The sequence below is a fragment of the Aphanomyces invadans genome (genome assembly GCF_000520115.1).
Source record: "Aphanomyces invadans strain NJM9701 unplaced genomic scaffold supercont1.36, whole genome shotgun sequence".
NCBI classification, from domain to species: Eukaryota; Oomycota; class Saprolegniomycetes; order Saprolegniales; family Verrucalvaceae; genus Aphanomyces; species Aphanomyces invadans.
Window position 1 is genome coordinate 1 of NW_008580181.1, and position 13,585 is coordinate 13,585.

Sequence of the window (13,585 nt, forward strand, 5' to 3'; positions counted from 1 at the left end):
CCTCGATTCTGTTACTGCGAATGCTACCAACAAGTCTCGGACAATTTACTTGTTTTTTTCGACCAGTTCGGGTAAATGTTTGGTATATTCGACCAGATGCGTAATTCCCATTGTCGTTGGTGCCATGCGGGAAACGTTAACCCTTCAATTTGGTAGCGTCAGCAATCAGGTGGCCGACAAGTTCTGGCACAGCTGCCTGCACGAACTCAATGCCGACAAAGCCTGCATCGCTTCAGGTGGAGATTCGACTATGACGGTTCGAAACGGACGCTTCGCACCCCGTACCGTGGCGTTTTGCAACAAGGGTGGCCTTTCTACAGCGCAACCAAGAAGCCGAGACGCCGCGCCAAGCGCGTGGGATGGAGGTGTGCAAGTGATAGCTCAAGAGGTAGATGACGCTCAAACTGTGGCGACACCGCTTCAGTCGCGGTCCATTGTCGAAGTCCACGAATTTCGTCACTTTGACCCGTTGAACAACTTTTACCATGGAATCCCCAGTATGGATGGCACGATTCGCCGCGATACGATGGACGCCGCACACGATGCAATTCGCGCAGCACTAGAAGAGTGCGACTCGCTTCAGGTTTGATTTGTACAATGCTGTGCATAGTCACGACCAAGATGTAGGGAGTGCAATGTGTCGTCGACGTGGACTCGACATGGGGCGGGTTTGCGTCCGAGGTGCTGCGAGGTGTCCGCGAAGAGTGCCCATCCGCATTCGTGTGCTGTCTTGGTCACGACGTCAGGTACAGACCACGATGAGTTTGTCATGCATGCGCTCCTCAGCACAGTGTGCAGCTACCCCCTGGCAACCTCCATCGACGTTTTCGATCGATCCAAGCAAAACAGTCGGCGATTCATCAACTTGGCCTCGTCCGTCGTTCACTTACATGATCTGAGCACTCTCTTCATCCCGTTTTCACCGCACTCGCATGACGCGGGAGCGATTGCGTGGAACTCGCTGTCGTCGGTGTATCGATGGCCGGCCGCGGCGTCGTTTCACGACATGCTGTTCCGCCCGAACGCCAAGATCATGCAACTCAGCACATCGTTGTTGACTCCTCAAGCCCTCTTTGCCATGCCGCCCCTCGACAGAGTTGCCCATTGGGACTCGTCGACGACGTTTCCGGTGTTCGACGTCGTTCGCGGCAGCCCGCGCAAGTTTGCATTTCAGTGTGTGACCATTCGCAATCTATCCCCGTACACGTTGGCCGGAAATGCCGGCGAGCCGTTCGACTACTGGCGCTCGATCACGGTGGCCAAGCGATTGCACTCGCCCGAGTCGCGGCCTCTTGCAGGTTCCGTGGCGTCCCTCAGCATCACGGACCACGTGCCCAAGTACCTCGAGCACCTCGCGGTTGGCGTGAAACATGTCGACCCCCGCGTTGTGCACGAGTTTACTCAGTCGGGAATGAACCCTGACGGCATTCGCGATCTCCACGACGACCTGTTTCGTTTGAGCGACTCGTCGTTGTAACGAAATGTGCGAGTCTCGGCCATGCCATGGCGTCCGAGTGCGTCGTCGTCCACGTGGCTCGCAAAGAACACCCTGGGCGGTGTGAATGGCGAGCGGGTGCCGACTTGATGGCGCGATGGCCCGTCGAAACTCCAAATAAATAACATGTTAGGAACGGTTTACGCAAAGTACCCCGTGTTGTACGGCTGAGATGGATGAAAATGGACGTCGGGGACGATGCAGCACTGGTACAGCGGCGGGAGAACCACGTCGCGCTCGGTCTCGGGCTCGTACTGCAGTTGGTCGTCGACAGCCGGCGGCATGTACATGCCAAACGACGCGTACGCGACGGCCGTCGACACGACTTGGACCGCGTACTTGTCGACACTCGGGATTTTCTTGAGCTTGGATTGCATGGTCGAATACACGGAAAAAGGAACTGGCGAGGCCGCGTACGGGAGATACTGCTGCAGCCACGTCACGCAGTCCCACACATCCTCGGCCTTGAGGTGCAAAAAGTGCGCCAGCGCGTACAGGTTGTGCCCAGGCGCGATCAGGAATAATGCGGCAGCAGCCATCATGCTCGGCAAGAAGTGGAGGCAATTGGCGTGCAAGAGAGCCACGTCGAGGAGATTACACGCGATGTGAAACACGTTGGCCCGTTCCGACGCGCGAGCGTGCGAGTTGTGCTGTTGCTTTACGCCAAAGTACTCGTAGTCGTACCCGACATAGCACGGCGACGACTGGATTGGATCCTTGTACAGCCCAAGACCCTCCATCGTCAGGAGCAGCCACGACACAGACGTCGCTGGATACAGCTTCCACTCGAGTGTCTTGAGCATTGCTTCCTCCTCGGCAACTACTTCCTCCTTCGTCGTGTAGATGGAATGGGGCTTGGTCTTTTTGGATTTCGATCGCGCCGACGGCCCCCGCTTCCGCGTTTGTAACTCGATGATTTCGCCGCTTTCCCGTTGCACCGCCTCGAGGATTTCTTGAATGGACGGTGGGCTAACTTCTTCAATCTTGCATGCGATCACAACGGCGGCAGAAGTAATGACCACACTTGGATGCTCCGGAGTCTTCATGGAATTGACGTAGGTGGGGACAAGGTAGCCGTGGTGCAGCAAGTTCGACAGCAAAATCCTTGTCAGGTAGGAACACGCCAAGTGGCACGTCTCCCTTTTCAACGCCAACGAACTCGCCACGCAAACGACACGATGCACAAGGCGCGCTCGAAACGTGTTAAACGACGGCCATTCCATTGGAGTGAGCGAGTGCACATAGCTGCAAACGGAGTACACTTTCTCAATCTCACGAAGGCGGTAGTTCCGGACCACGTCAAAGTCCAGCTCAACCGTGTCCTTGGTCATTTCATGGCCCATTTGCGTGTCGACGAGGCGGTGCTCGGTGGTGGTGGTGGGTGGGTACATTCCAGAATACATCCCCTCAAACGATGATGGTGGCGCGATTTGCACGTGGGTGCTGGAGACGAAACGACAATCGTTAGGTCAGTGTCTCCGATCCGTCCAAGTCCTTACTTCCACGCCGACTCTCGCAGCCGGCCTTCCTGCGATCGGCGGCCGAGCAACGGGGGGTGCTTGTGGTCTATACGGTACGTATGAAACAAATGACAGGGTTGCACACAAGAGAACATACTAGTAGTAGGTGCTGCTGGCTCTCTCTTTCCTAGCTTACTTTCTAGTAGTACTAATCCACCAACGGCGTGATCTTGGTGGCGTACTATGTCGAACTGCGAAGAACAGAAGAATTCACCACGCAAAAGTTCTCACCATATGTCCATTCTAGGGGCCCGGCGCTGAAGCACTCACCGCACGTGAATACTAGCGATCTGGTCGCTTCGGGATGGGACATTACAGTGTCCTTGCTCACCGCGAAGAAACCAGTTGTTGCTGCTCTGGTCGTGGGAACGCCCTGTCCCGCCATCGACCCGCGGTCGTGGCCGTGGCGCTTGGCCATGGCCCGCACATGCGAGCGTTGTCCTACGGGGAGTCGTCCCGTTCTCTACAGTGGTGGCGCGATAATCCGGATCCGGTTAACCGTACGTACTAATAGTAGTACTAAAATGCCGTGTGCGAGGTGGTCGGTGTTGGTGCATCTCGGCGCGGATGGACTTGCGGATCACCAACTACGGCACGGATGCGCGTGAGTACGCGCTCGTGTCCAAGGTATCGCAACCCCACGATTACTCGGCGCTGCTAGCAATGATATCACTTGTCATCAACACAGCCTTCTGTATGGTTGTGTGCATCATGGCAATGCCCGTGCTTCGAGGCCGGATGGACCCGAAATACCACGAGTGGTTACCGATATTAGACGCGGACGACAGGCACTTCGTCACATGGTCCATCCTTCCAGTGCTCGTGGTGATTTTCATAGTCAAGACGTCGTTTGCAACCAAAGTGGTCGAAGGTACATCCTGAATACGGGTACATCGGCGTCTCCTCACACCCTTCATCGTGGTAGAGTCCCTCTTGGTAATCCCTCAAATTGGCGTTCAATTGCGCAAGAAGCAGCGCAATGGCCACGAAACGTTCATGGTATATGCCGCCTCCGAAGCGAGTCTTTTCAACCAGCGTGTGCTAGTTCATTGAGGCAACACGCATCAAGGCTGTTGTGATCAACGAAGCAATTTCGTTCTCGGACGTAATTTACTACTTGGCGTTCCTCGTTGAGGATGAGCATAAAATGGTACTTGCGTTTGAGGTATGTCGTCGCGATTGCGCCAAGCATTGACGGGCGGTAGACGTTCTGTCCTAAAATTGTGGCGCTGCTGAAGATATATCGAGGGACGAAGCAGCTTCTCTTTCCAGATGACACGAAGATGAGCATGCTCTGATCATTGCTGTTTATGTACAATAGAGAAATACCTTTCATCAATTCTCCCGTGTCCATTGCACAACTAACTGTTGATAGAGTCTTGCGCTGAGCTTGCGAGTTCCATACATTCCTTGCTTCCCTGCTGAATTCGCACCCATGGTATGCATTCGTTGGCGTAAGGGCTGGTGGCTGGACTGTCGCGTGGATTAGCACTGCAGTGAAACTTAATCGTGCACCGTGGATCATGATGACGTTGAATTGATATTCACATGTCGCTGTGGGTCCATCTCGACTGCGATGACGACATCGAGGATTCACAGGGACATCGACTTGCTAGCATGACGAGAACTTGAAAGATGCATCAGCGTGCTTCTTGCCCTTTATTGGTGTCCGTTGCGCTCTCAACCACAGTTTGCCTCGGAGACAGCGGGCTCGTTGGCGATCTGGTTGGCGCGCGGGAGTCTGGAGACATTTTAAATTTATGCGGATTATCCGGATAACACCATGTCAGGAGTCAACTTCATTGCGCGCCGCCAGGTCACCACCGCACTCGGCCACCATCAGGTCGACCCATGAACAGCACGAGTCTGAGTGACCTAGAAGATGCTCCTGGCTCCTCTTCAAGTGTCGATAGGTTTCTCCTGGAGCACGGCATCCGGTTGAGTTCGAATTCCGTTGGAGATGACAAGGACTCGTCCTTTTCCATTCCACAGACGACCGAACATGACGCACCGTTGACCCTCGACGATTTCTCACCGGCACTACCGTCTCATCTCAACTCATTCTCAACACACGACGACGAAACGAGTCAGATCCATCAAGATGCGGCTTATCTCAGGAGTCTTCCACGTGAACCAGTGCAGAGCAGTCCACGAGCACCATCGAATGCGACGCCGCACGGCCATGCACGCGAAGAAAGCTCGATGGGAATGGCTGGAAGCACGACGTCGACGCCTTCAGGTCGAAGGCACGAATCCTCACGAACGAATTCCCACATGTCTGAGCCACGATTCGGCCAGTCGTCCGTAGCACCTCCCAGCATGGATCAAGACACACCCGACAACGAGTGGAGACCGCTGAACACGTTATTGGCTCAGCACGGGTTCTCTCCCATCGAGTTAATACCAACGAGTACTGGAGTCATTCCAAAGATGGATGCTTTATTCGCGGTAGTTCACGATTTGATAGTCCAACTCGAGCGCCGTGGGCAGGTACGTTCGATCAAGGCCTCTGCACGTTTCTTCATACGTCGTTGAGGTGCTTAGATCATTCAGGACCTCGTTTTGGACTCGGACTTACACGCAAAGAAGCACGCGAAGGCCGAAACGCACTTGGCCTCGCACGAAATGAAGATCACAGACGTCACCGAAGCCCTCGAGCGGTCGCAGGGAGAAGTGCAATCGCTTAAGGTACATGGCGTCCCTGGTGGCCTCGAACGCAATCGTTGGTGTACCCACGTAGACGGAACTTATGCGAGCCACGGCAAAGCTCGAGTCGGAGCAAAAGGCATTCAAACTCCAGAAAAGCAAGCTAGAACAGCAACTCAAGATCAGCGAGCACCGCGTCAAGGCTAAGGAAGGGCTCCTTGAGCGGCTACAACACAAGTTTCAGCAAGTGATGGACAAGGAAGATGTGTCCAAGACGCGGACGCGTGAAGTGTTTCGCACGATTCAGCAGCGCGATCCGCGCAAGTCAAGCGCGGCGGACCTCAAGTCGCTCGAGTTGATTGCCATGTACGAAACTGAGCGCGAGAAGATGACTGCCGAGATCGCACAATTGCGCAGCCAAGTCCAAGAGCTGTGCTGCGATGTACGGGACAAGGAGAACGTGCTGCTGCGTCAGACGGGTGCGAATGGCTTTACCCAACGCGACGCATTTGTCGAAAAACTCGAGCAAGCGCGCCTCGAACAAGAGCAGTCGTCGCGCCAACTGCGTCACAAAGAAGCGATCATTCAAGAAAAGGTAAACAAAATCGAGATCGAACTGCGCCACTCCAAGGACATCATTGCCGACCTCCGCGACGAAAATGCGAATTTGATCCTCGAAGTCCAATCGCGCCCGACGATACGTGACTACAAGGCCATCCAGCGCCGCGTCGTGCTGCTGGAGCGACAACTGAGCGACCAAAAAGCCGCCGTGCAGGACGCGCACACACTGGAAGACTTGAGAAAATACATGGGGACCGCGGAATTGATCCATAGAGATAAGGTCAACGCGAAGCTCCATCTAAATCGACTCACGACGCTGCCCAAGGAAGCGTGCTTGGACGTACGTGCTATTGCCATGGAATCGCCCGCATCATCACCGTCTCCTCCATCAGGTGATTCAAGACATTTGCCGTCAGCTAGACCTCACCGACGTGACGCTGATCGGGCCAAGTGTCGCCAAGTTGATCTCGGTCGTCCAAGCCGTCCCCAGGATGGAGAAGTTTATTCACGGCGTGTGTGGGTGCATTTCCCAAAACGGAATCGTTCCCCTCGAAATAGTAACCTCGACCTTGACCAAGTGGAAAAACGACTTGACCCACCTCGCGCAATTGCAGGTATCCGACGTGTTCCTTTTGAACCCGGTGCATTCACTTGGAGGTAGTCGTTCACAGACAAGCTTCATGCGATTCTGTCGAGGCGAAGCCATGACAACGTCCAGGACATCCAGGGTCCCATCTCCCACAACGTAACCCCCCCCCACTCTACTCGATCGTGGTTCCTCATCCAGACTGTCAGAGAGCGCTGCATGTGGTCGAAGAGCTCGTGGCGTTTGAGACGCACTTTTCGCACGAGCGAGAAATGTACAGCTTGGCGATAACCAACGTCGACGTACACGAGCATGGCGAGCGGATCGTACGTTCTCAAGACGGTGTTGTTTTAGAAGCAGCCCGATGTGCTCATCCACAAGATGATTCAGCACTTTCGGCACTTGTTTGGCGTCAAGTCGATGGAAGGCGTGTTTCCAAAGATCAACGTACTGCATCGACTTGTGTTGTTGCAACGGGTCACCGAGTGCATTTGTAGGAAGTGTTTTTGTTTGTGAACGAGATGAACAACGCGCTCGCGTCCATCAAGGAATCGCTCGGGCTTGGTAAAAAAATCCTTCTAGCGCTGGTTGGACTCTCTGACGACTCTCGTTGTCCCTGTAGCGAGAACTGTGTCTGTGGCACACGCGTTGAACGAGCTGCGAACGGCGCTGCAGAAAATGACCGATCCCAAACGGCCTCCACTCGCCCCTGATACGCACGAGAGCTACGTCGTCACGGGCAAATCGGACGTCGTCGGCGTCGCGGCAGTGCGCCAGCAGCATGTCACGCTGACCAAGTTGAAACAAGTCTTGGGCGCTCAGACCATCGACGAGCTCGTGCCCCGCGCCACCAGGTAGGCTGGTGAAGTCTTGCCATGCCAGAATTACCCGACGAGCGTTAGGTTGATGGAACTGCTCAGTGTGTCGGGGCAGTGATAACAAAGAAAATGGCGAGTGGCCGACTGTTGTGTGCCTAGCATTACACGGGAATTGTCGTACTATACAATCGACTCGGCCTTTTCGTCGGGTGCATCTCCAAACAGCTTGTGCCAAAAGTCGACAAAGAGCGACAGCGGTCTAAACGCGTCCATGAGTTGGATGGCACGACGGGTGCGCCGCCACAGTACCTGGCGAAGAGATCGAACCACTTGTTAGGGGGGGCGCCGCCGTTGACGTAGAGGATGTATAAATATGCATGGTGGTTCTTGCCATCGATGAAATAATACTCTACGATTGCGATCAGGTGGTGCGTCGACCATGGATATGCAGACACGAGCGATACCTTCCAAGAACCGAAGTCGCTGGAACCCGTTCTTCTCGTAGAACCGAATGGCCTTGCCATTGTCCGCTTTCACGTGGAGGTACAGTGCACGACAGGAAGGATTCGCCTTGGCTTCATGGATGCACGTGTTGAGCAGCACGGACGCTATGCCCTTACGTCGAAAATCCTGCCTTGCGCCAAGGGTGAGGATGTACATGAGCGTCCCGTCCTTTGTCTGGATCAAGGACTTGTCTTCGGCATCGTCGCATCGCTGGATTTGAGCCGTTACCGCGCCAACGATGTCGTCGCTGGGCCTGTAAACCGCGACTTGGGTGAAGAGAGGCTCTCCGTTTTCCCACCTTCCTTGACCAGCATTGCGGTAGAATGACTCGTTGTATCGGATCGGGAACCAGTCTTCATGCAGGGCCTGCAGTTGACCAGTGTCCCTAGATTCTAGTTGGCGCAGTAAGATCGCACTCTCGTCGTCTGGCCGCGATCCTTCCATCCTCGCATGCACCCCCGTCAAAGGAACTAGCGGCTTCTTAGTGTGACTTTTTCTCGTTTCTGATTGGCTAATTGTGTATCACATTGGTATCGTCGATAGTACAATGATTACTATTAGTACTACTACTACTACTTGTTTCATCAAATTTGCCATGCTTCGGTCGGCGATGCGGCACCAGTTGCGGCGGCGACATCTCGGTCCAGGCGTAGCCGGAGGTCGGGGCCTCGCCAGCGTACCAAAGACATCGTACAGCTGCAGTGAATGTGGTCATCGCCATTCCAAGTGGCAAGGACAGTGCGACAATTGCCATGGATGGAATCACTTGCAAGAAGTGTCCAACCTCCCACGGCGCGGCGGCGGCAAGGCAGCACCGCGCGATTGGATCCAGCAGTCGCAGTCAAAGCCAATACGTTTGAATGACGTGTCGTTGAGTCAAAATGTACATCGCATCAAGCTCGCCGATGCAGAAATCAACTGGGTGCTTGGTGGTGGCATTGTGCCAGGGTCTCTCACCCTCATTGCAGGCCCACCTGGTGTCGGGAAAAGCACGGTGACCCCTTTCACTCGACCATCACGACGCACTCATATTCCTACCATGTAGCTGTCGTTGCAGATCGCCCACATGATGGCGAACGCGACCCAAGCAAACAACGGAGCGGTGCTGTACGTATCAGGAGAAGAGAGCGTCGGGCAGGTCAAGATGCGGGCCGACCGGCTCGCGCACGCGTCTCCGAACTTGTACTTGGCGAGCGAAACCAACATCGAGAGCATCGTGGGCATGGTTCAGTCGTGGGACAAGGCTACCCCTTGCGCTGGCGTGATGGTGGACTCGATCCAGACCATGTACTCGGCCGAGATCAACTCGACCGCAGGTCCTCTTCGTCTATCGGCGCTTTCGGTCGTCCTGCAATGCGCTTCGTCGTAGGAAACGTATCGCAAGTGAAAGAGTGCACGCTGCAGCTGCTCCGTTTGTGCAAGGTCGATGGCGTTCTTTCGCGGGAGGCCGCTCTCAAAAGTCGTCATGGCGTAGGAAGCGGACATCCCGATGATCATCATCGGTCACATCACGAAAAGCGGAGACATTGCCGGCCCCAAAGTTCTCGAGCACATTGTGGACACCGTCGTTCAGCTGGACGGCGAAGCGCACAGTCCGAATCGTTTTCTCCGGTGTACGAAAAACCGGTTTGGAACGACAAGCGAGGTCGGGGTCTTGTCGATGACGGATGCGGGGCTCGTCCCGCTCAAAAACCCCTTGCAAGCGTTCCTAAGCCCAAGTACCAGTCCACACACCACACTGTTGCCTCGAGCATGGCGAAAACAACCCGTCGTGTAGGCAGTGGGCCCATGGTTGGGGTCGCCGTCACGATTGTGGTCGAAGGGACCCGTCCGATCCCGGTCGAAATCCAAACGTTGTCGAGCCGGTCCTTTGACGACCATCGCACGACGTGCACGTGCCACGGCGTGTCGTACGACAAGCTCCAGCTCATCTTTGCCGTGCTCGACGCCCGTGCGAACGTGTCATTTCGATCCCACACCGCCTTTGTCAACATTGCCCAAGGCTACTTTCTCGACGAGCCGTGCGGTAAGGCCATACCGACCGACGTCTCCTCTAATGCGATTGCAGCCGACTTGGCACTAGCTGTGGCCTTGGCCAGCTCGGCCACCAAGCGCCCAGTGGTCCCAAACGCTGTCTTCTTTGGCGAACTCGCTCTCTCCGGCATGCTTCGTCCGGCCGTGATGCTCGAGCCTCGGCTCGCAGCCGCCAGCAAAATCGGGGTCGAGACTTGTGTCATTCCCAGAGTGACATGCGCGGAAGGGAAGAAGGTTGTTGATAAGTACCGATCTCTTGTCAACATTAGGCAAGTGGACACTTTGGTCGAGGCGTTGGCGTTCGGGTTGCTCAAATGATAACGATATCATTGCTATGTTGACGCACGCTTTACTGCCTTTGCTTTTTGAATGGCGTCGACGACGCACGTTTGGCTGCCACCGGTGCTTTCCGCTTCCCGGTGGTGGGTTTCTTCGCAGGCTTCTTTCCCCCCTTGGCCGGAGGCGCACTCTCTTCATCGTCGGCGTTACTGGTGGACTCTGCAGCGTTGGCTTTGGCCGCGACGAATTGTTTTCGGCGCTCGTTCCGGCGGATGCGGTTCCTCTGGTTGCGAGTTGTGACCACGGCAGGTGTCACGGGCAGCCCAATCGTTGGCGGCGTCTCCAGGATGTCTTCCGTCTCGTCCGTCCACTTTACCTCTGCGTCACTCGTGACCTTGTCACCCTTCTTCGCCTTGGTGATCTTGAAGTACCGATCGCACGTGTCGGCTCCACTTCGCCGCATCACTTCGCCGTTCGGGCCCACCTTTCCTTCCGCGAGCTTGGCTGCCCGTTTGCTCCACGAGTTGTAGACAGGATCCTTATACAGTTGCAAGAGCTGTGCATCCAGCTCGGGTGTCCATGGTGATCGATCGACCGAAGGATCGAGCACTGTGTTCCATCGCCCTTGGCACGCACCGGGGGTGCGCCCAGGCACGTGTGCCGCCACCAGCTTCCAGTTTGCCTTGTGTCCCTTTCCTTGTTCCAACACAGCCTTTCTCAGCTTCTTGTCCTCCTTCGCCGACCACGACGTGCCGAACTTGGCTCCTTTGACCGCTGCCGCCATTTTTGCAATGCACTGGAGCGGTCGGGAATGGTTGGTACTCCTATGAGAATTGGTCAAAATATTCGATTGAACTAGTTTATACGGTTCAGGTTTCCGACCCGCTACTTTTTCTCAGCTCGCAAGATCGCTTCGATGTCATGGAGACTCGAGACCAAGGCGGCCTTGAGGTCCGCGAGGTCCTTGCGGTAACTCGCGAGCTGGAAGATCGACCCCTGGTTCTCGATGCCGTACCCAATGCCGTAGCAGTCTTCGTTCACGGGACCGAAGCTGCCTCCATCCAGGTTCGGGCTCGACAGTGTGCTCGTCGACAGAATGATCTTGTTCATCACAGCGTGCGACGGCAGATCAAACAGTTCTGGCACCGGCATGCCTTGGATTGCCGCGATCTTCTTCAACCCAAACAAGTGGCGATCAAAGCCCTGGCCCATCACCCCGTTCTTTGTCAGTTCTCCGTGCTTCTTGACCGCATTGCGAAGAGCCGCCGCCTTGTCAGCTGACGACGCGACCGTGGACTCGACGGTTTGACAGAATTCAACCGCTTCGTTCGTGCACGATCGAATCGTTTCCGTGCGCCCGTGCTTGAACGCTGCCGTGCTCGCGCTCTCGTACGTTGACACAAACGCATGGTGCAATCGAAAGTACGCCAGTTGGATCGCCATTTGCATGACGCCGTCCGTGCCTATCCCATGGTCCGACGCAAGTTGACGAGTCACGGGGGACTCGGCCACTTCGATCAGCAGCCGCGCCGTCCACGCGTCAAACGTCTTCTTGGCGTTCTCGAGCGTGTGCTTCGTTTCAGACGAGAGGTTCCACTGGAGAGGCACAGCTGCCCCGACTCCGGCATCCAGCGCGCCATGCTGGATGCTATCTGTGTACCTTCATGCGCCCCCATTAGTCCACGTTACCACCATCACATCGTACATTTCGTTCAAATAGCGAAGCACCGCCACACCGTCGCCCCAAGAATGCTCGAAGTTCACGGACGCCTTGCCGTTGCGCGCTACAATCAACTGAAAGCTCTTGTCGAACCAGTGGTTCGTCCCATCGCCATGCAAGAACGTGCGTGAAATCGCCGCCGCGGTCTCCGGCGCCTTGTCTTCCAGCGTCACCTAGCCAAACATGCACCAGATGAACCACTCGCTGACCACGACATAAGACAGCCATACCACGAAGAGTGCGCTGTCAATGTCATGCAGACTGGACGCATTCACATTGTCCGACTGAACTAGCTTCGTCCGGGCACGAGCCCAGTCGTCGCGGTTGAGCGTCGTGAGGAGGCCGACCCCCAACTCCGTCCCAACGGGCTTGGCCAAGATCGAGTTGATGCAGGCGAGAATGTCGGCGTCAGCCACAGCGGATCCGTCGGCCTTCAACACGTCAAACTTATAAAATGCTGGTCCGTGCTGCACGACGACGTGCTTTGAGTCGGGAAAGAGCTTGAGCTCGTCCTGACCGACGAGCGGAATGCGCGTCGAGTGAAATAGGTTCTTGTACTGGCTCATGTCCAGTGGGTACGCGCCGAGCGCCGCCGCGCCATAGAACGAGATGGACTCGGGAAGGAACTTGCAGAACGTGTTGAATGCAGATGTCTTGGTATAGTTGGGCTTGGTGTGAAAGATGTCGGGCTCGAGTTGGCGATCGCGCAACGTGCGGAAGACGCGGACCGACGACGCAATCAGCGACGCGGCGCGCTGGTTTTGCGCGTTCTTCGCGGGGGCAGGGTCGTCCTTGATTTTGATCTACCCATGGATCCACATAAGCGATCCCACTCCACTAGGATTGTGCAAACCTGCGGGTTGACGTTGATCACGATCGGCTGGCGGTCCTGGACGTACATGTCGAACCACCATTTGTTGATGTAGCTCGTTTCGGGAGACGCCTTGTCGCGAGCAACCAGTGCCGCATGCAACTCCGGTCCATCCTGCTTGCGAAATTTATCCACAGCGCGCTTCGTCGCTTCAAACTCGTGGATGTTCACGACGGGTTGGACTGCAAGCACGTAACGATTCAGCGTGTCGTCAAGGGACGGAATCGGCAGCCTCGTGAGCGACTTTTGGAAGTGAAAGGTAGGGATGACGGTCTCCTGGACGTATCCTCCACTCTTGTTGCGAGCAAAGGACTGCATAGCGTACGGAGTGCGGCGGAGACGTGCCGCCATCATGATGATCGCTCGCTCCTCGATGTTGCCAATTGATTTGTGGGGGAAACCTCCGATCTTGGAGGTTGGCGAGCAATTAGAACAGCTCACCATTCATGTCCTGGATCGGCGAATCATGCACAGAAACATAAAATTACGACAAATGCATTCAAAATCGCACATTTTAAATCTACCCCAGTCATCATGTAGTTGAATGAAAT

The 13,585-nt window shown here is 55.5% G+C and overlaps 8 protein-coding genes across 21 annotated transcripts; 4 read left to right on the forward strand and 4 right to left on the reverse strand.

The window, feature by feature from the left end:
* Positions 1-98: 98 nt before the first annotated feature.
* On the forward strand, positions 99-2,938 carry H310_12049 (hypothetical protein). Its single transcript, XM_008878961.1, has 3 exons — positions 99-583; positions 628-746; positions 799-2,938. Exons 1-3 carry the CDS (start codon positions 125-127, stop codon positions 1,475-1,477), a joined length of 1,257 nt encoding a protein of 418 aa, XP_008877183.1. The 5' UTR covers positions 99-124; the 3' UTR covers positions 1,478-2,938.
* Positions 1,539-3,067, reverse strand: H310_12050 (hypothetical protein). Its single transcript, XM_008878962.1, has 2 exons — positions 2,995-3,067; positions 1,539-2,938 (listed from the first exon to the last, which is right to left on the reverse strand). Exon 2 carries the CDS (start codon positions 2,896-2,898, stop codon positions 1,636-1,638), a length of 1,263 nt encoding a protein of 420 aa, XP_008877184.1. The 5' UTR covers positions 2,899-2,938; positions 2,995-3,067; the 3' UTR covers positions 1,539-1,635.
* A 279-nt stretch (positions 3,068-3,346) lies between these two features.
* On the forward strand, positions 3,347-4,459 carry H310_12051 (hypothetical protein). 4 transcript variants are annotated; one of them, XM_008878966.1, is made up of 4 exons: positions 3,347-3,886; positions 3,941-4,014; positions 4,061-4,180; positions 4,221-4,459. In XM_008878966.1, the coding sequence occupies exons 1-4, from the start codon at positions 3,583-3,585 to the stop codon at positions 4,311-4,313; spliced, it is 591 nt and encodes a 196-aa protein (XP_008877188.1). In that variant the 5' UTR covers positions 3,347-3,582; the 3' UTR covers positions 4,314-4,459. The 4 variants fall into 4 exon arrangements, with proteins under 4 accessions (XP_008877188.1, XP_008877187.1, XP_008877185.1 ...); XM_008878965.1 differs by having other exon boundaries at positions 3,941-4,180; XM_008878963.1 differs by having other exon boundaries at positions 4,061-4,459.
* Positions 4,460-4,828: 369 nt separating this feature from the next.
* H310_12052 (hypothetical protein) lies at positions 4,829-8,047 on the forward strand. 7 transcript variants are annotated; one of them, XM_008878973.1, is made up of 10 exons: positions 4,829-5,505; positions 5,560-5,703; positions 5,756-6,562; positions 6,615-6,836; positions 6,884-6,967; positions 7,018-7,110; positions 7,163-7,255; positions 7,306-7,372; positions 7,431-7,662; positions 7,711-8,047. In XM_008878973.1, the coding sequence occupies exons 1-10, from the start codon at positions 4,867-4,869 to the stop codon at positions 7,742-7,744; spliced, it is 2,415 nt and encodes an 804-aa protein (XP_008877195.1). In that variant the 5' UTR covers positions 4,829-4,866; the 3' UTR covers positions 7,745-8,047. The 7 variants fall into 7 exon arrangements, with proteins under 7 accessions (XP_008877195.1, XP_008877189.1, XP_008877193.1 ...); XM_008878967.1 differs by having other exon boundaries at positions 7,166-7,255; XM_008878971.1 differs by having other exon boundaries at positions 7,018-7,255.
* Positions 7,669-8,627, reverse strand: H310_12053 (hypothetical protein). Its single transcript, XM_008878974.1, has 3 exons — positions 8,091-8,627; positions 7,936-8,035; positions 7,669-7,885 (listed from the first exon to the last, which is right to left on the reverse strand). Exons 1-3 carry the CDS (start codon positions 8,572-8,574, stop codon positions 7,807-7,809), a joined length of 663 nt encoding a protein of 220 aa, XP_008877196.1. The 5' UTR covers positions 8,575-8,627; the 3' UTR covers positions 7,669-7,806.
* Positions 8,628-8,668: 41 nt separating this feature from the next.
* Positions 8,669-11,268, forward strand: H310_12054 (hypothetical protein). Of its 5 annotated transcripts, XM_008878975.1 has the most exons (6): positions 8,669-9,124; positions 9,176-9,446; positions 9,500-9,552; positions 9,605-9,848; positions 9,908-10,156; positions 10,199-11,268. In XM_008878975.1, the coding sequence occupies exons 1-6, from the start codon at positions 8,678-8,680 to the stop codon at positions 10,480-10,482; spliced, it is 1,548 nt and encodes a 515-aa protein (XP_008877197.1). In that variant the 5' UTR covers positions 8,669-8,677; the 3' UTR covers positions 10,483-11,268. The 5 variants fall into 5 exon arrangements, with proteins under 5 accessions (XP_008877197.1, XP_008877200.1, XP_008877201.1 ...); XM_008878978.1 differs by having other exon boundaries at positions 9,605-10,156; XM_008878977.1 differs by having other exon boundaries at positions 9,124-9,446.
* On the reverse strand, positions 10,227-11,300 carry H310_12055 (hypothetical protein). Its single transcript, XM_008878980.1, has one exon. It carries the CDS (start codon positions 11,225-11,227, stop codon positions 10,514-10,516), a length of 714 nt encoding a protein of 237 aa, XP_008877202.1. The 5' UTR covers positions 11,228-11,300; the 3' UTR covers positions 10,227-10,513.
* On the reverse strand, positions 11,275-13,426 carry H310_12056 (hypothetical protein). The gene is made up of 4 exons (XM_008878981.1): positions 13,017-13,426; positions 12,394-12,966; positions 12,149-12,336; positions 11,275-12,103 (listed from the first exon to the last, which is right to left on the reverse strand). Exons 1-4 carry the CDS (start codon positions 13,386-13,388, stop codon positions 11,329-11,331), a joined length of 1,908 nt encoding a protein of 635 aa, XP_008877203.1. The 5' UTR covers positions 13,389-13,426; the 3' UTR covers positions 11,275-11,328.
* Positions 13,427-13,585: the final 159 nt, after the last annotated feature.